The sequence below is a fragment of the Leptidea sinapis genome, chromosome 27, assembly GCF_905404315.1.
Source record: "Leptidea sinapis chromosome 27, ilLepSina1.1, whole genome shotgun sequence".
NCBI lineage: Eukaryota > Metazoa > Arthropoda > Insecta > Lepidoptera > Pieridae > Leptidea > Leptidea sinapis.
Genome location: NC_066291.1, coordinates 5,084,838 through 5,105,492, shown reverse-complemented (window position 1 = coordinate 5,105,492; position 20,655 = coordinate 5,084,838). Strand labels below are relative to the sequence as shown.

Sequence of the window (20,655 nt, the reverse complement as noted above, 5' to 3'; positions counted from 1 at the left end):
GGTACCATTGTCCATGGCTTCAGTCAGAAATTCACTGAGCAAGATAAGGTTGGATACAGTAGATCTCCCTTTGAGGAATCCATGTTGAGATGGGTGGAAGGAGTTTTTTAATGAGTCGTAGACCTGGGTGTGTATTATCTTCTCAAAGACTTTGGCTATTAGGCATAGCTTAGATATAGGTCTGTAGTTTAATACATCCGTTTTAGAACCTTTTTGTGTATTGGTGTAATATAAGCTGATTTCCAAATTTGAGTATATATAGTGATATTGTGTTATTTTTTTCTAATTATTTTAGGATAACTAAGCATTTAGTATATTTTATGACTGTGCTCACCGATGCAGTCGTCTCTGGGTTTGTAGCGCGGCGGTGCCCGCACTACCAGCGTGTTGCCGCGTTGAACCAGCTCGCACTCCAGATTTGTGCGCACCAAGGATGCCATGAACGTGAAAATAGCGGCAGGCGAGCTGCCGTGCTGCAGTTTCACCTTACCACTGGCCGCGTTCGTCATGTCCGTCATCGCCAGACCCATCGCCTCCGAGAGCTCGGTCACGGCCTGTGCACGATGCGCGTGTTAGTGCATGTTGTGTCAGCTCGCGAGCTCATCATCATAATTCACACTCACCATGCGCACGGGCTCGCGCTCCAGCATCTCGCTCACGTCCGCGGCCAGCCGCAGGTGGTCGCGCGGCGCGGCGGGCGCGGGCGCCGGCGGCGGCGGCGGCGCCAGCGGCAGCACGCTGTTGGCCAGCTGGCGACACAGCGGGCACAGGAACTCGCCGCGCTCCACCAGCAGGTTGGGCGGGCGCGGCGCCGCCAGCGAGCGCAGGTAGGCGCGCAGGCAGCGCAGGTGCACGTGGTGGCCGCACGACTGCGCCACCACGCCGCCCTCCCAGCCCACGTTAACGCTCAGCACCCACGACTCCTGGTCGAAGTGCTGGTGCAGGTCGTCGTGCAGGCGGTAGTGGTGCGCGGCGGCCGTGGCGGCGCGGTGCGCGGCCAGGCGCGAGCGCTCGGGCTCCGACAGCGCCAGCGCGCCCGCGCCGCCGTCCGCGCGGCGCCGGTGGCCCAGCACGCTGCTGGACTGCAGCAGCACCACCAGCCCGATGGGGTCGTGCGCGCTGGCCCGCGCGCGCGTGTTGCAGATCACGCAGTCGTAGTCGCGCGCGCGCCACGTCTCCCACTCCCCCTCGCCCTCGCTCTCCCCCTCGCATTCCATGCGCTCTCCCTGCTCGCCCTCCAGCTGTCGCACGGCGCTCAGGAACTGCTGCTGGCGACGCGCGAACTCCCGCATGACGGCCGCCTGCCGCTCGCGGGCGCGCCTCGACCGTTCCTCCTTTTCACGTCGCTCCCTTGTGCGTAAAAGAGTTTTAAAAATATTAATTCATCACTAAAAATTTATTAATTTATTAATCAGTTTAATTATATAAACTTTACTATCCCGGCCTATAATGACCTACCTACTGACTGAAATGATGATAGCCGAATGCGCAGGAATAGGCCATCACGGACAAGTCAGCAAATAATGCAATGACCGTACTTCAGAACTATGAGCGTGGCTAAGAATAGCATAGCTAAGGAATATAGAACAGCTAATATAAGAGCAGAAATCCGATAAGAGTGGTTTAGAGTATGAAGTGTTGTGCTAGTACCTGGCGCGCTGCTCGGCCTCCCGCTCCCGCTGGTGCGGCCACAGCGAGTGCCGCACCAGCTGGATGGCGTCGGCGCAGCGTGGGTCGAGCGCAGCCAGCTTGTGCAGCACACGCCCGATGAAGTGCGGCCCGTCACCTGCAACCAACACGTGAACTCACTACCTACACTACTCTACACTCTACACTACGGATTCCCAAAGTTACCAGGGGCCACGTGAACGAAAATTAATTTTTGGAAGTTGACGAATCGACTCAATTTGACCCCCAAAATGTAACCTACTTTATTTTTTTAACAACCTATACTTGATTGAATTTTTATGAGAAAATGATGTCAAGTTTATTCACCCAATCGCAATGTTTTTGAAACGTTCCTATTTTGTATCAACAGGAAAAAAACTAAGATACTATTTTTAAAGTTTTTACCAGTAAGTAACAAGTAGATGTTATTTATACAGACTTTAAAAAAGCTTTTAATAAGGTCAACCACGAGCTCTTACTTATAAAGCTAATGGAATGTGGTATACATGGTAGTTTAATGCGTTGGATAACGTCATATATTAAAAATCGCACACAAATTGTAGCTATCAACGAATTTTTTTCTGACGCCATTTTGGTTGCATCTGGAGTACCTCAAGGGTCTCATCTCGGTTCTTTATTGTTTGCTTTGTTCATGAATGATGTCTCATCATGTTTTACTTGCAATACTACTAGATATCTGTTTTATGCAGATGGTCTTAAACTATACAGAAAAATTTAAAACATTGATGACTGTTTCAATCTACAGCGTGACTTTTCTGCTCTCAGTACTTGGTGCCATAATAATTTAATGAAACTAAATGTTGACAAATGTCATGTTGCCACATTCACTAATAAGATAAATAGCGTAAATTTTTCCTATCACATTTCGAATTCAGTTTTAAGTCATAAAGAATTTACTAGAGATTTATTTGTCATTGTTGATAAAAAACTACCATTCATTGAACACATTGATACTACTGCTGAAAGAGCAAATCGGATGCTAGGTTTTATCTTGCGCATTTCAAAACCTTTCAAATGCCAACATAGTGTTGTCGCTTGTGGACATCACATAATGCACCAGTTAATAGATTATCTCGTTCATATAATGACTTAGCAAATATCAATAACTGTATAGATATTTTTTCTAATAGTCTGTGTAGTTTTCGGCGCCTAGTTTTAGACACTCTGCGCCTGTTAGAGCCTTAGCTTATCTTTACGTGCTTCATATTTATGTTTTTTGAACTTGTGTCAGTTTCGCTTTCTAGTATGTTATACTTATAATATGTAGGATATAATTTTAGTTTGTGTGTTTTAAATTTATGTTTATTTTATTTTAGTTAACAAGTTACATGCATTTGCCTAAGTCGTGATAGTAACATAAAATTATTTATTGTTTTATATAACTCTACATTTATTTAAGTTAAATATCCGCCATCATAAGTGTTTCCATTTAATTGACGTATATGTTAATAATGGTTTACTTATACTAGCGTTACTTTGTAATTATTAATACATGTATGTTGTATGGGAACCAATAAATAAATAAATTATATGTAATATTGAATATAAATTATATACATATTTATATATATATATACATACATATATATATATATACATATATACAATCTCAATAAAAATCACAACATCTGAAAAATTATGGATTTTTGCAAAATGACGCCTCATTTAATAAATTTTCCTAAATAAATTAAAGTTATTTAACAGTATCCTAAGCGTGCAGACATACCAATGTGCGTGTCGGAGTCGGGCGCGGGCTCCTCCAACGCGAACGAGTCGAGGCGGCCGGACAGTGCGGAGTGCAGCTTCAGCAGCAGCGATATGATGGACTCATTGACAGGCACCTGCTCCCCACGCTGCCGGGTCACTTCCACCTGCACACATTCATAACCATTAAAACACATTTCATAATCATCATTATCATCAGCCGGAAGACGTCCACTGCTGGACAAAGGCCTCCCCCAAAGATCTCCATGACGATCAGTCGTGCTCTGCCCTGATCCAATCAATTCCGGGCATCATGGCCAGATCGTCGGTCCATCTTGTCTTCTTCCAACACTTCATCTGCCGGAACGTGGTCGCCATTCGAGGACTTTTCTGCCCCACTGGCCATCTGTCCGTTAAGCTATGTGCCTGCCCACTTTCACTCACCCATTTCAGTATCGAAATCATTTGGGCTCTATCGATGACTTTGGTTCTCCTATGGATCTCTTCATTTCTGATTCTAACTCGTAGGGTAACTCCGACTATAGCCCTCTGAGCGACAATAAGCTTGCTCAACAGTGAGCTTCCTCATAAGGCCCATTGTTACCGAACACGTCCGCGTTCCGATGTCATTTCTGGTTGAAAACCTTTATCTTCAGACAGTGTGGTATTTTGGACGAGATGATTTTACGGAGGTTCCCGAACGCTGCTCATCCAAGTTGGATTCGACGAGTCACGTCTTTCCCGAAGTTGACCTGCTCAACGAGATTATTTTTCCAAGGTAGACGTACACGTCAACAATTTCGAGAGAACAGCGCCAACTGTTACGGGAGTAGTTGCGACATGGAAATTAGATATGATCTTCGTCTTGTCCATGTTCATTTTGAGACCTACTCCACGGGAAGCTGTATTGAGGCCATCTCTGCCATGATTACGATACCGTCAATAACTCTTAATTTGTTCCGTGGAAATTCTTTTTGATGTCGTCAAATTTTCGATGAAAGTGAGAAGAGTACAGTATTTGTTCTGGTTACCTGGTTTTCGTCGGAGCAGTGAGCCGGCGCAGATTCAGCGGGCGGCGCGGGAAGAGCTCGCGCCCCCCACTCTACGGGATTTATATCTGTGAAGACCATAAAATTTTATTCGTTCCGAGAATAGGAAAAATAGAGGGATAATCTTTTTCAATGAACTCTACACATTCCACATATAAGTAAGACAAAATTAATAGAAGCATGTTTTATTTTAAGCAGCAACAACTACACGGCGGCCACACTACACGGACGTGAATAATTAAAACGCATCAAATAAATTTACTGTGTTTTAAAAAAACCCGAAGTAAATTTATTCCAAATTTTAAACATTCTTCTTACCTTTATCACTACAGAACTACATGAGAGGGAGAAGTAATTTTAAACTTGAAGTAACTTTTCATTGCGTTTATTAATAAGACAGTTAAAGATTAGCGAATGCTCAGTAGCAATATCAACTTTATTTTAGCAATAATAATACGACCAAATTATTAAAACATCCGTGAGACATTATTAACTTATTTACTAAAACTTTACTCTTGTTCACGCAGTAAGAGACGGGACGTAATCGCGAACCCACTACACTCACCCTGATGAAGGACCTGCGAATGGTCCGAAACTAGTCTGTATCCACATCGATAAAACGTGAGTAAAGCCGTATTAATAAATAAATTAATATTTTATTTATTTTATTTTACAGTTTAGAAAACTTACAGCTAGGTACATATTAAAAATTTATCTGTTATAAAACAGAAAGCTATTTACAAGTTTTCACAAATAATAACTATTTATTGTGTATAGTCGTTTACCTACATTTAATATTATATTAAATAACCTACTTTTACTTTATATAAATTAAAAGTTTATATTTACTTGACGTCTAAATTGATATATTGTCGTCTTGAATAAGTCAAGGTCGTATTCACTATTAACTTCATTATAAAGTTTGCATGCTCTTATAAGAAAACTGTTCTGTCTATAATTACATTTTGCTGATTGTATTTCAAGTAGGTTGCCTCGCTTTTGGGAGCTGACAGTGGCTCGTAAGCCAATCTGCTCTAGCTGCACAGTTAACTCTACCGTTTGCTATTTTTAGGGTATAAGTAATGTCTGCAACACGTCGCCTTTCTTGGAGAGGCAAAAAATGAAATTTTTTACAGCGTGACATGTAATTATGGTAATAGTTTTTTGTACGGAATTGTAAGTAACGTATGAATCTTTTCGTATTGCTTCAATGCGGTTAATGTACACATTATAAACTGGAATCCATACTTTAGATGCGTATTCTAGATGGCTACAACGTAAGCACAGTATAATATTTTCATCAGTTCAATTCAGTCAATTCATGTCAGTTCAGAACACATCCTTATGATAATGTCTTATCAGCCTTAATTTAGCTTTGAATCAAAGATAACTCCGATAATGGATGATACTCTTGTTATTGATGTTCCAGATATTGAGTAATTTTTATTTATGACATTCTGTTTTCTAGTATATGTGCAAATAAAGCATTTTGAAATATTGAGATCTAATTATTTTTCTAGATCAGTTTGTAAAAGTTCAGCGTCTCTAACACAATTAACCGGGCAAAGAATTTTCATATCGTCGGCGTATGGTATTATTTTGGAATGTTTAAAATTAGAGGATATGTCATTTACGAAAATATAAAATAAGATGGGGCCCAGAATGGATCCTTGTGGGACTCCTGAAGGAATACACATAGTAGCAGATTTTAAACCATTTAAAACAACAACTTGACATCTATTGGCGATATAAGCTGAAAACCATCGATATAAGTTGCCTCGAATCCCTATTTGTAGTAATTTGTCAAGGAGAATAGAATGGTCAATTCTATCAAATGCTTTCTTAAAGTCAGTTACATGACATCTACTTGGGAAGGCTACGACATATACTTTGACAGTGTTTCAGTGCAAAGAAGCAAATTCGATGTGGTTGATCTTCCATGAAGAAAGCCATGTTGATTTTCAGTAAATATGTGTTTTAGGGCAAATTTAACTTGCTTGTGCGCTAGACTTTTTTCTAGAACTTTAGCAATAACACAAAGTTTAGAAATTGGTCTACAGTTTTCCACTCAGTCTTTAGGGCCACTTTTATGAATTGGTGTGGTAAAGGCTTTCTTCCAGATATCAGCTAAAATGCATTCATTTATGGAACGTCTATAAAGAAGTGCCAAGGGAGTACAGAGATTATCGGCGCACCTGATGATTAGTAAGGGTGGAATGTTATCGGGACCACCAGACTTGTATGGATCCAAGCATTTGAATAGTTTAAGAACTTCTTCTTCACTTATTTCTATATGGGAAATATCACTGAGCGAGTTATTGACGACTATTGTTTCTTAATTATTGACGGAGACTGTGTTGTTGAGAAAGTTTGAATGAAAAAAATCTCCGAACATATTACAAATCTCCTCACCATTACTTAAGTATCGGCCCAAGTATGTAAATAGAGCGGGGTAGTGGGGTGATCGTTGTCTACGTACCGTAGTCGATGGTGGGCGAGGCATCCAGTTCCAGATGGTCCAGGCGGTGCAGACGGTCACGCGGTGCGGCCAGGGCCAGAGACATGTCCTCGGCGAGGGGCATGGCTCCGGGCACCACCAGCGCCGTGCTGTCCACTGCCGCGTCCGCTGCCGTGCCCTCCTGCCAGTGCAGACGTGCTCACTCAATACAAATAAAATAAGGACGCTGCATTGATCAACGACGCCCATGCTGCAGAATAGCTTCGGTGATTGAGTGATTATGATTTTTTTCTATGGGAACATCTCTGATATAACGAGCAAATGGTAAAGCGGCATCAGCTGTCCATACAAATTTAAATATCTTTTACAAAGATTAAATTTATGAACGATGCGGGAGTGTTAACTCTATGTACCTCTAGCGCTCGCATCTCCCCCTCCCCGCCGTCGTTTCCCTCCTCGCCTCGCTCTCCGTCGTCGATCGGCACGCCGCCGCTGCGGAACATCTGTAATAAGATATAAGAACAAAATGCTGTCAAAATTGGAGGCAATAATCAGTCATCATGATGTATATGTATAGTACATTACTACACGGTACATTTTAATTGACAACAAATTTAATATTGAGGTGGTACGTATCTACGGTATCGGTCAAACAGGCCCGTGATTTCTCGACAAGGATAAACAATAAAGCATTATGATCCTTATTCTAAACATATAAGAGAAGATGGTCACCTGCATGGAAGGCGGTATCGCGAGCGCGGTGCTGGTGCTCATGATGCAGGGCTTGTTGCTGTTTCCTCCCGCGTCCGTTGTGCCCGCCTCACTCTCTACGCCCTCTGCACCCTCCCACTCTGGCTCGCCTGCGGACCACGCACCAAACAATTTTTGTTATAAATATCATAATAAATACGTTAAATCGTATACCGAAACACAATGTAATATTTTAATTAAATACACCTTAAATTTTGATTTAAGTACAATAAATATTAATCTAATAATTAGAAACTACAATAAATATTAATCTAATAGTAAAAACAGTGTAAGCAAAAGTTAACAATTTGGATAAACTAGCTAGCATGGATTTACTAGTAAAAATATAAGGCGGACAAAAGCATCCTTGACGCTGATGGATGTTATGGAAATACACGAAGACAATCTGAATGGATATTATAGTATTCAGGTATTCAGCAATCAAGAGAACACACACTCATCCAACGCCTCGTCAATGTACCTCTTAACGCGTTTGGTGACGTATTGAATATATTGAAATCAGGCAAGTCTACTGATATCTGATTTATTGCTTTGGACACCTTATAAAATATGAATGTTGCCTGTAATTAGTACTGCAATGAGGAACGTATATAGTTTTACATTTTGTCCTGGTGTAGTTATTGGGCACTTTGATACCAATTAGTGATGTTAATTTAGATGTTCTTTTTTATGGAATAGGAGGACAAACGAGCGTACGGGTCACCTGGTGTTAAGTGATCACCGCCGCCCACATTCTCTTGCAACAACAGAGGAATCACAAGAGCGTTTCCTGCCTTTAAGGAAGGTGTACGCGCTATTTTTAAAGGTCATATCGTCCCGGAAACACCGCACAAGGAAGCTCATTCCACAGCTTTGTAGTACGTGGAAGAAAGCTCCTTGAAAACCGCACTGTGGAGGATCGCCACAGATCCAGATGGTGGGGATGATATCCTAACTTGTGGCGTGTCGTGCGAAGGTGGAATGGAAGGGTGCTTCGAACATATGAACAGTATAGTATTTTAATGAGTTTTATGCTAGAAAATTGAGAACATATCCGTTTGATGAAACCAGAAGATTTCTTGGCCTTTTTAATTATATTATCGATGTGGTTTTCATATGTAAGTTTACTGTCATGTGGAACACCGAGGTCTCTAATTTCAATAACAGAATTAAGAACAACGCCCTTTCTTTTATATTTGTATTCTATTATATTATTATACATACGAGAAAAAGTAATGGAATGACATTTTAACGCGTTTAGGTCTAGTTTATTAAGAAGACAGTATGCCTCAAATCTTTCTAGATCCGCTTGAAGAAGCTGACAATCTGAATCTCTGGTGATATTTGAGAATATTTTCATATCATCAGCATACAGCAAAAAATTGGATGTTTCAAAGCATCATTAATAAATATATTAAATAATAGAGGGCCTAGTAATGAGCGTTGTGGCACTCCAGAACAAACAGTAATCCAAGAAGAGGCATAGCCTTTTACAACAACGTGTTGAGACTTATTTTCAATGACAGAGATGAACCATCTAAATAGATTTCTATGTATTCCAGGAAATTGAAGTTTCTGTAACAGTATGCAGTGATCAATTCTGTCAAATGCTTTATTAAAACCGGTGAAAACTGCAGCTACTTGTCCATCTCCGTCCATACCTGCAGTCGTGTAATCAATAAATGATAACAGATTAAGTATGTATGTACTTACTGTCGGAGTGGTAGGGCTGCGGGTGCAGGGCGTGCGCGGCGTAGGCGGGCGCCACGTGCGCCACCAGCGTGCGCGCGTTGTCGCACAGCGCGCCCGTGGGGAACGCGCGCAGCAGCGGCGCGGGCCAGCGAGTGGCGGGATGTGGGAGGTACTCACTGTCGGAGTGGTAGAGCTGCGGGTGCAGGTCGTGCGCGGCGTAGGCGGGCGCCACGTGCGCCACCAGCGTGCGCGCGTTGTCGCACAGCGCGCCCGTGGGGAACGCGCGCAGCAGCGGCGCGGGCCAGCGAGTGGCGGGATGTGGGAGGTACTCACTGTCGGAGTGGTAGAGCTGCGGGTGCAGGTCGTGCGCGGCGTAGGCGGGCGCCACGTGCGCCACCAGCGTGCGCGCGTTGTCGCACAGCGCGCCCGTGGGGAACGCGCGCAGCAGCGGCGCGGGCCAGCGAGTGGCGGGATGTGGGAGGTACTCACTGTCGGAGTGGTAGAGCTGCGGGTGCAGGTCGTGCGCGGCGTAGGCGGGCGCCACGTGCGCCACCAGCGTGCGCGCGTTGTCGCACAGCGCGCCCGTGGGGAACGCGCGCAGCAGCGGCGCGGGCCAGCGAGTGGCGGGATGTGGGAGGTACTCACTGTCGGAGTGGTAGGGCTGCGGGTGCAGGTCGTGCGCGGCGTAGGCGGGCGCCACGTGCGCCACCAGCGTGCGCGCGTTGTCGCACAGCGCGCCCGTGGGGAACGCGCGCAGCAGCGGCGCGGGCCAGCGAGTGGCGGGATGTGGGAGGTACTCACTGTCGGAGTGGTAGGGCTGCGGGTGCAGGTCGTGCGCGGCGTAGGCGGGCGCCACGTGCGCCACCAGCGTGCGCGCGTTGTCGCACAGCGCGCCCGTGGGGAACGCGCGCAGCAGCGGCGCGGGCCAGCGAGTGGCGGGATGTGGGAGGTACTCACTGTCGGAGTGGTAGGGCTGCGGGTGCAGGTCGTGCGCGGCGTAGGCGGGCGCCACGTGCGCCACCAGCGTGCGCGCGTTGTCGCACAGCGCGCCCGTGGGGAACGCGCGCAGCAGCGGCGCGGGCCAGCGAGTGGCGGGATGTGGGAGGTACTCACTGTCGGAGTGGTAGGGCTGCGGGTGCAGGTCGTGCGCGGCGTAGGCGGGCGCCACGTGCGCCACCAGCGTGCGCGCGTTGTCGCACAGCGCGCCCGTGGGGAACGCGCGCAGCAGCGGCGCGGGCCAGCGAGTGGCGGGATGTGGGAGGTACTCACTGTCGGAGTGGTAGGGCTGCGGGTGCAGGTCGTGCGCGGCGTAGGCGGGCGCCACGTGCGCCACCAGCGTGCGCGCGTTGTCGCACAGCGCGCCCGTGGGGAACGCGCGCAGCAGCGGCGCGGGCCAGCGAGTGGCGGGATGTGGGAGGTACTCACTGTCGGAGTGGTAGGGCTGCGGGTGCAGGTCGTGCGCGGCGTAGGCGGGCGCCACGTGCGCCACCAGCGTGCGCGCGTTGTCGCACAGCGCGCCCGTGGGGAACGCGCGCAGCAGCGGCGCGGGCCAGCGAGTGGCGGGATGTGGGAGGTACTCACTGTCGGAGTGGTAGGGCTGCGGGTGCAGGTCGTGCGCGGCGTAGGCGGGCGCCACGTGCGCCACCAGCGTGCGCGCGTTGTCGCACAGCGCGCCCGTGGGGAACGCGCGCAGCAGCGGCGCGGGCCAGCGAGTGGCGGGATGTGGGAGGTACTCACTGTCGGAGTGGTAGGGCTGCGGGTGCAGGTCGTGCGCGGCGTAGGCGGGCGCCACGTGCGCCACCAGCGTGCGCGCGTTGTCGCACAGCGCGCCCGTGGGGAACGCGCGCAGCAGCGGCGCGGGCCAGCGAGTGGCGGGATGTGGGAGGTACTCACTGTCGGAGTGGTAGGGCTGCGGGTGCAGGTCGTGCGCGGCGTAGGCGGGCGCCACGTGCGCCACCAGCGTGCGCGCGTTGTCGCACAGCGCGCCCGTGGGGAACGCGCGCAGCAGCGGCGCGGGCCAGCGAGTGGCGGGATGTGGGAGGTACTCACTGTCGGAGTGGTAGGGCTGCGGGTGCAGGTCGTGCGCGGCGTAGGCGGGCGCCACGTGCGCCACCAGCGTGCGCGCGTTGTCGCACAGCGCGCCCGTGGGGAACGCGCGCAGCAGCGGCGCGGGCCAGCGAGTGGCGGGATGTGGGAGGTACTCACTGTCGGAGTGGTAGGGCTGCGGGTGCAGGTCGTGCGCGGCGTAGGCGGGCGCCACGTGCGCCACCAGCGTGCGCGCGTTGTCGCACAGCGCGCCCGTGGGGAACGCGCGCAGCAGCGGCGCGGGCCAGCGAGTGGCGGGATGTGGGAGGTACTCACTGTCGGAGTGGTAGGGCTGCGGGTGCAGGTCGTGCGCGGCGTAGGCGGGCGCCACGTGCGCCACCAGCGTGCGCGCGTTGTCGCACAGCGCGCCCGTGGGGAACGCGCGCAGCAGCGGCGCGCCGGCCACGCGTCGCGCGCGTGCGGCGGGGCGGGCCAGCGAGTGCGGCGCGGGCGGCGGCTGCAGGTCGGCGGCGGCGGCCAGCAGGAACACGGCCAGCGCCAGCACGTGGTCGGGCACGCCGCCGCCGCCCGCGTCGCGCCGCCGCACGCCGCGGTGCAGCACGCCCAGCAGCGCGCCCTGCAGCACGCCTGCACACACACACACACACACGTTACACTAGTGTCGACTTTTTTTTTTTGAAGTTATACTTCTTTTGGCGCGATGGAGAAAAATGATGAGAGTGAATTTTTACGATGCGCGCCGGGGTGCGCCTGAATTCAACATCGTACAGTTAGTTCTGGGTGGCATGAAAGAAAAAAGTGACAGGGTGAAGTTGGTTCCTAAAATTTTCTGACGTTTGCATCATTCGTTATTTTTTTTTCTTCGTCCATTATTAGGACAGGCAAAGGATTCAAGACCACCCATTTCCTCATACTTGTAAAGCGCAACTGGGTATGTTATGTGTACAAGACTGTTTACTTGTATTAGATTTCCTCACACTTGTAAAGCGCAACTGGGTATGTTATGTGTACAAGACTTTTTACTTGTATTAGATTTCCTCATACTTGTAAACCGCAACTGGGTATGTTATGTATACAAGACTGTTTACTTGTATTAGATTTCCTCATACTAGTAAAACGCAACTGGGTATGTTATGTGTACAAGACTGTTTATTTGTATTAGATTTCCTCATACTAGTAAACCGCAACTGGGTATGTTATGCGTACAACGCTAATTATTTGTATTAGATTTAATCATACCAGTAAAGCGCAACTGGGTATGTTATGTGTACAAGACTGTTTATTTGTATTAGATTTCCTCATACTAGTAAACCGCAACTGGGTATGTTATGCGTACAACGCTAATTATTTGTATTAGATTTAATCATACTAGTAAAGCGCAACTGGGTATGTTATGTGTACAAGACTGTTTATTTGTATTAGATTTCCTCATACTAGTAAACCGCAACTGGGTATGTTATGCGTACAACGCTGATTATTTGTATTAGATTTAATCATACTAGTAAAGCGCAACTGGGTATGTTATGTGTACAAGACTGTTTATTTGTATTAGATTTCCTCATACTAGTAAACCGCAACTGGGTATGTTATGCGTACAACGCTGATTATTTGTATTAGATTTAATCATACTAGTAAAGCGCAACTGGGTATGTTATGTGTACAAGACTGTTTATTTGTATTAGATTTCCTCATACTAGTAAACCGCAACTGGGTATGTTATGCGTACAACGCTGATTATTTGTATTAGATTTAATCATACTAGTAAAGCGCAACTGGGTATGTTATGTGTACAAGACTGTTTATTTGTACTCCTGACAACTTCTCCAGAACGTATTCAAATCAGTGTCGCATCTCAGTCGGCTCGACATAATACTGAGTTGGCCTCCAATTGACAACACTAAAGTGATTGCACTGCTCATCAATGTTATTATTCCCTTTTTCATTTTCACTAGATCTGTTTTAATTTATTTTTCTTACAGTTTTAGTTTACATAATATTATGTTGATGTTACTTTTTTGTTAAAGGTTCCTTATTTATATTATAAATTATAACCTGTGTTTAGTTGTGTCATTATGTTGCCAATGAAGTTTGTTATTATTATTCTACCTGAGGAACAGATCTGCCTAGGATCGCCACTGAACTCGACCCCCGGCGGCGCTTGCGCAGGTCTCAGCGGCGGCCACAGGTTGCTGTTGCCGGCAACGCCGCTATTTCCGCTTCCATCGTTATTGCTCTTGTTGCTATTGTTGCCCTCAGCTTTACGTTTTTCAGCAACACTGTCCAGTGAACACGTTATTTTATTTAATACCAGTTATTACATTGAAAAAGTGATGCATACTTTTTCAACAACATTTAAAAAGGTGATGCAACAGTAATTATCAAATAAAGTAAAATGTGTGCATCAGCTGTATCATCCTACAACTACAACCTGATGTCAGTCAAATAATTGAAAAAATAAAACACTACATATTATTATAAAGTTTAAATGTCTTTTATGATTTTATGAATTGATCGCTTACGCGGGCGTTGCAAGAGACTATGGACGTGGGTGATTATTTCACCATGAAGTGAACCGTACGCTAGTTTGTCCTCATCTTCCAATAAAATAAAAATGATTTATCGATATTTAAACAATAATCACTATATCTACCCCTAAGTGCATCTTTTACCAATAATGTCAAGTGCTCGAACAAAATTATTATTAGTAGATATTGTTTAGCTATTTTTATGGGTTTCGAATATTTATTTATTTATTTGAAACCATCTCCATATTGGATTGAATAAATAAATTCAAATCAGTAAAGGGGTGTGTGATTTTCACCGCGGCTAACGAACAGTAATTGATTTATATAGACAAAGGAAACAGGATCACATCGATACCTCAGTTCCAAAGAGTAACAATTAAAAATATTACTGTATGAAACGAAAATATCCTAGACTTATGAAGATATATCGGAAGTCACAACTAAACTGCATTCACATAACGACTTGTTTATCTGTGGTAAAGGTGGGTTATCGTTTTCATCTCAAACTTACTGAATTTCAGAATTGTTACACTTCGGAATGGAGATAGTGAAATTTAAGATGCGCTCGCATCACTGTAACACAAAAGTAACAGGTTGACATTGGTTATTAAAATATGTCATATAAACATTGACAATTAACAATTATTGACATTTCTGACAAATTACATTGATTGCTTGTTTTATTTATAAGCATTGGTAACAAGATTAAACCAAAATACAATAAAATAATATTTAAATAGGTTTATAACTGCAAACTTACTATGACATAAAAGCAAAATATAATGACGTTTGTACCATTTTGATGTTATTGAAGATAAACTTATTTTTACTATTACGTAGAAAATATTCTGACGTTTGCGACATTAATTATTTAGACAGGTAGAGGGTTCAAGCCAATACAGCCGTATTCGTTAATATTCAATAATTTATTTCACGATTTTTACAATATTATTCTTTCTTCAAACGTAGAATAGCACGACGAATAAATAACTTAAAGGCTTTGTTTGTTACGCCAAAGAAGTATAACTTCTTGCGTGCATACATAAGTATACACACACTTTTTTTTATGATAAGGTACGCTCGTTTGTCCTCCTTTTCCATAAAAAAAAAGCCGAGGAACGGTGGTGGCGAGTTTGTGGTGACAGCAGACACTCACTAGGCGGTGAACCGGTCCATGGAGGCGTGGAAATCCCGACGGTGCACGGCGCGACGCAGCACGTGGAGCGGTTCGTAGTAATGTTCCCACACGATCGCACGCGGCACGAACAAGCCCTGCTCTAGACTCTCCGAGCCGCGGGGCGGAGCGCGGTATACTGACAGCTGCGCACAAACAAAACATTAAGATACTAATTATGTTCATGTGTCTTCTATCGCATTTATCACGAGGAGTGTTCCTAGAGCTGATTCACCTGATTCCTGCCGCCGAATTTGCATGAATGTGTGACGCGCCTCCACAGTGCGGTTTTCCAGGAACTGTCTTCCACGTAAGACGAAGCTGTGGAATGAGCTACTTGTGCGGTGTTTCCGTGTACGACATGGGTATCTTCAGAAACCGCGTAGACCTTCCTTAAAAGTGGTTCTCTGGTGTTGAAAGAGAATGTGGGCGGCGGTGACCACTCACCAGGTTAAGAGAAGGACGAACGAGCGTACGGTCCATCTAATGTTAAGTGATCATCGAAGAAAGTTCCTCGAAAACCGAACTGTGGACGAACGCAAGAAATCCACATGGTTTGTGGCGTGTCGTCTGAATGTGGATTCGACGGCAGAAATCTGGTCAAGCAGATCTTCGGAACACTCCCCATGATAAATGCGGTATAAGACACACAATGAAGCGACGTCTCTGCGCTTCTGTCTAATGATCTAGCCGTTCCAGAGCATTGGATCCCGGTTCAATCCTGGAGCTGTGCTTTGAAGATCGCTAAAATTTTGAGATTTCGAGACCCAGCATTCCGATAGTATGCGAGGTAATACTCTTATTAGTGTTGTCACGGAAAAGGTAGCAGCACAGCAACGCGAAAGCCTGTTATGTAATGATTTATGCTTTTTTATGATCTAAATGTAAGCACACACCTGTTGTACCCTTATTTACATTGTATAAGTTAAGTAACCAACACAACAAATTAAGTAACCAACCATGTAGTTATATTTTTATTTTACGATCGGCAACTGCCGAGGAAGTGGCTCATTTGATCATACAGCCGTAAACTAAAACGGCAGGGGTGATCAAAACCACAAACCTTGTCTTAACGTTTATACCTCGCATTGTAAGTAAAGCTTTTTATAAACGATGATTGCCCTTGATGACTACAAAATTGAACACATACACATATATTTTCTTTTTAAGATATACTTATCTGTTGGCAATAGATTTCCTCCCCTTAATATACTTATAAAGTATTATGTATAATAAAGGGATCGTGTTCATTTGTTACTAATAAGTTTAAATAACATAAGTTGTGGGAATTAAAATATGGTTACGATTCAGTTTCATACAATTGAAATGCTACACTCTGAAACTCGAATCACAAAGCGAGTCACCTTGTAAATTCATAACACATACTTTCAAATTCAAATATTTTTATTCAAAATAGGATGTGAAATCACTTATTGAAAGTCAAAAAACTACCACCCATTCCAAAATGAACGACACAAGATATTTCCCTCCCTAAGAGGAAACATTACTCAGCTGAGACATTCTTCAGATTTAAGAATTCTAAAACAACATACCGTCGCGCTAACACGAGTGAGAAATATGAAACAGGAAGCTGGTGAAATTACTGGGCAAATGAGAATTAACATCTTATGTCTCATGGTGACGAGCGCAATTGCAGTGCCGCTCAGAAATTTTGGGTTTTTCAAGAATCCTGAGCAGCACTGCATTGTAATGGGCATGGCGGATCAATTATCTACCATCAGCTGAAAGTCCTACTCGTCTCGTCCCTTATTTTCATCACCAGCTAGACTTACCTCCTTGAGCACCGTTTCAAAGTTTCTCGTGTGCGCGTTCCCGGAACGCTCCGGGATCAGCTCGAGAAGCTGCGAGTGTGTCTTATCCCCGCAAGCCAGAAGAGTCGCCACTTCCAGCCTTGACTGGCTCACCTCGTCGTTGCCTGTACCAAATGACCTTTTAGATCCCCTTAATAACATTTAGATAAATAAAAGTGGATCGCCTGCTGGGCGGTGCGTGTGTACGTACCCAGGTTGGTGCGCGACGAGACGAGGATAGCGAGGAAGGTGAGCAGTCCCTCGACCATGGCGTCCTGCTCGGCTGCCTGTAACGCTGACATGGGAGTCATGCTGAGCCATTCACGGACTCCGAACCTGGTGACGTAATTTCTATTTAAATTGTTATTTTGATGAATGTCGCATTAAAAGATTCTATGTTAATTCTTGCACGGTTGCCTTGAAACGAAATAAAGTAATTATAGTTATGATAAATCTTGAGCGATACGAAACCGGGATATAATATAATTAATTCAAATCAAAATCACTTTATTCATAGTAGGTTTTTACTGTAGGTTAAGGCAATGACACTTAACAATGTCTTAAGCTGTCTTTTCTTTTCACATTTAGGTACCGCCATTTCGCAAAAGATTGAGCTTTAAGTAGAAGAAGTGGCAAGAAACTCATTCCCGCTCTTTTCAATCAACATATGCGGCTTCATCGTTTTACAAATCATTTCAACTACTATATATTATGTAATGTGACGCAACAAAAATACTCAAACGTCAGATAGTCAATGCCTTACCTACACGAGTAAGTCAAATAATTGTTCTAATAATTACGTATTAATATAAATTAATACGTAAAACTTTTCAACACTCACGTGTCTATGCACATATCAATGAAGAGGTCTGGCGGAAGATGGGCAGCACATATCTGCAGCCAGTAGATGTCCATGTCCACCATGGAGTTACAGAAGTTCGCCTGGATGTACGTCATCGCCTGCCCCTTGATCTGCAAACCGTTTCGCACCCACATCCCGGCCAGGATCTCATAGAATAAACTCTGAAACACATAAAAATAAGAGTTCAAACAGGCACTTCATTGGAAGCATCATAGAATAGAAAATACAAGGAAAAATACATTAACATGTAGGTAACTAAAAAACCTTGTTTTACAATATATACTGTATAGCTGAGTGCTACCTACTAAGCTAGAGGTCCCGGGTTCGAATCCTGGTAGGTGCAAATGGATGTTTGTTTCCGGGTCATGGATGTTTAAATGTATTTATGTATGTTTATATGAATTTATGTATGTTTAAGTAAGTATATTGTATTAAATATATCATTGTCTTGTAACCCATAACACAGGCTGTATATGCTTAACTTGGGGCAAGATAAGTTGTGTAAAAAGTGTGTCAATATTATTATTATTACATTATTATTATACTTGTATTTTATTATGCATGTTTGAAGTAGGTTATTATTGTTAAGTTTATTTTATTTTCTTAAATTTGAACTTTGTTTTAACCAATATTATAGATATCTTTGCACCGGAAGCTGGTTAGGCATAACAGTGTAGCCTTTTTATGTCGTGCAGCAGTGTTTTGTATATGTTCAAGCATTATTGCTTTTATATTATATTGCAAGGGCCACGTAGCTAGTGCAATAACTGGGCTTATGAAAGTTAACATCTTATCTCAATTTGCCGGAGTTGTGATGCTGCAGTTTTGGGTTCAATAGTATCCTCAGCGGCACTGCATTGCAACACAATGCACGGATCAAGCTCGTCTAATTTTTTCTCATAAGAAAATGTTGAGTGCGTTTTTTTATTTATATATATTTATAGAGGGATTGACCACAGAGTGAACATGCCACCCCCCTCATAATGATACAATTAACAAAAAAGAAACATTTTATATTACCCCCTATCTAAACAAAACTTAACCAATAAATATAAAAAAAAGGATTGTGTGGTTTTATAAAACCACGGTAAAAGTGAAACTTTTTTTCACATTATAGACATTCCACTAATTTTTTTTCGAATAATATTCCATTAAGGGTATAAAAATAGCTTTGTCGATTTTAATTTTATACTTGGAAAATTGGAATGATAATGGGAAATAATAAAAGTAACAACATTTATATTAAACACTGACAAAAACAAACAAACAAAACACAAATACAGTCTATACACTACACGGTCAGCGTCTGTGAACTATAGGCGCCGCCCGACTGTCACGCGACATGCAACACGCAGACGAAAAAGTTTAAGATGATGTAATAAAAGTTTCACTTTAATAATTAACGAATAAGATCTACACTCTAGTGAGACCTACTTCATAATAAAGTGAAAAATTATGTTATTGTAAAAATACTCTTACTTAAAAAATCAAAACATCTAAATTCGAATAGTTCATTCTCAAAACTGTTAAATTGTCATATTATATCATTCATTGCTAATTTCGTACATAAAAATTGAACAGTTAAAGCACAAATGAGAGTCAACCAAACACAGTTAGATAAGATTAGGCCATTAAATTATAATTAGTTATTTTATTTGCGTATCCGTTAATTAAATACATATATAATCACAATGTTTTTGTTTGTTTGTTCAACCTATCCAAAACAACGAGATATATATGTATGGCACAATTTGACACAGCTGATAATACAGTGAGACACATAAACATAATAGGTAAGTAGCCTACGTCAACGTACAAAATAAAAAAAAATTAACAAAAAAAAAACAACCGACTTCAAAAATTCTATTCCAAAACAATAATATGCACTAAAAAGTATGAAAATAATTGCGTATTTTATACAATCTAATTAATTAATCTAATTCTAGCAGCAAAAGGACCACACGGGAAGTAACAGCTTTCAAATAAAAAAAGGATTATCAAAATCGGTTCACCCAGTCCAAATATTTTAAGGTAACAAACTTAAAAAAAACATACCGACGAATTGAGAACCTCCTCCTTTTTTAAGGGCGGTTAAAAAGGTAGAATAAACTGTCACTGTCTGTCTAATAACTTGACTAATTACTGACCATCTTACAGTTGTTCTATAAATAAATGCGGTTAGCGGGACACGTGATGTTAAGTGGTCACCATAGCCAATTCTTCGTTGCAACACTAGAAGAATTAGTAATGAGAGCGTTTCGGGTCTGTATACGAAAACAAAAATCGAGTCGTCATAATACCAGTTTAAATTAATTAATAAATATTTATTTCCATGCCTTTGTTAACAGTTTGTTGATGTCAATATGTCAACAACAATATCCCTAATTTGTAATTCTTATCCGACTTCACAATAATAATAAAATATTTTATTTGCAGCTAAAAAACACACAAAAAATTAAAACAATTCTTAAATTAAATTAAATTTGAAATTAAACAATAAAACACACCATACTTATTAGAAGACTAGTAACGTTAAAATATAATAGATATAATATAATAATAAATCTTAATTTATATAAATTACGTGACACGTTGTTTGTCCGCGATGGACTCCTAAACTTATGAACGGATTTTAATGGGGATTACTTCATCGAGTGCAGTTTAGTCCAACTTGAGAGATAGGATAGTTTATATTTCGATTTGAGACCCATAACTATTTTAATTTTCAATATTTGTTTTGTATGAATATATTTTCAATGAGAGAATTTAGTGACGCATGGTTTGACAGTTCCGCTGTGGAAGAATTTCATTATAACAACAGGAGCATCTTTTACGAAATAATTCTTGATGTTTTGAAATATTATTGGCAACGCTCATGTGATTCCTCTGGTGTTG

At 43.3% G+C, this 20,655-nt stretch overlaps 1 protein-coding gene across 39 annotated transcripts in view; it reads right to left on the bottom strand.

The window, feature by feature from the left end:
* Positions 1 to 20,655, bottom strand: part of LOC126972740 (E3 ubiquitin-protein ligase Ubr3) — a 99,037-nt gene that overhangs the window by 19,489 nt on the left and 58,893 nt on the right. For 28 of the 39 annotated variants that reach the window (XM_050819707.1, XM_050819712.1, XM_050819713.1 and 25 more), the window contains 14 exons: positions 17,740 to 17,921; positions 17,110 to 17,234; positions 16,881 to 17,023; positions 15,070 to 15,233; positions 13,495 to 13,664; positions 11,704 to 12,015; positions 7,633 to 7,760; positions 7,314 to 7,403; positions 6,922 to 7,081; positions 4,425 to 4,510; positions 3,416 to 3,560; positions 1,651 to 1,786; positions 624 to 1,350; positions 335 to 554 (listed from right to left, as the gene is read on the bottom strand). In XM_050819707.1, the coding sequence (XP_050675664.1) occupies positions 335 to 554; positions 624 to 1,350; positions 1,651 to 1,786; positions 3,416 to 3,560; positions 4,425 to 4,510; positions 6,922 to 7,081; positions 7,314 to 7,403; positions 7,633 to 7,760; positions 11,704 to 12,015; positions 13,495 to 13,664; positions 15,070 to 15,233; positions 16,881 to 17,023; positions 17,110 to 17,234; positions 17,740 to 17,921 (2,788 nt within the window). Of the gene's footprint in view, positions 1 to 334; positions 555 to 623; positions 1,351 to 1,650; positions 1,787 to 3,415; positions 3,561 to 4,424; positions 4,511 to 6,921; positions 7,082 to 7,313; positions 7,404 to 7,632; positions 7,761 to 9,987; positions 10,066 to 10,143; positions 10,222 to 10,299; positions 10,378 to 10,455; positions 10,534 to 10,611; positions 10,690 to 10,767; positions 10,846 to 10,923; positions 11,002 to 11,079; positions 11,158 to 11,235; positions 11,314 to 11,391; positions 11,470 to 11,547; positions 11,626 to 11,703; positions 12,016 to 13,494; positions 13,665 to 15,069; positions 15,234 to 16,880; positions 17,024 to 17,109; positions 17,235 to 17,739; positions 17,922 to 20,655 lie in introns of those variants that run through there. The other 11 variants (XM_050819738.1, XM_050819739.1, XM_050819740.1 and 8 more) reach the window with 11 other exon arrangements.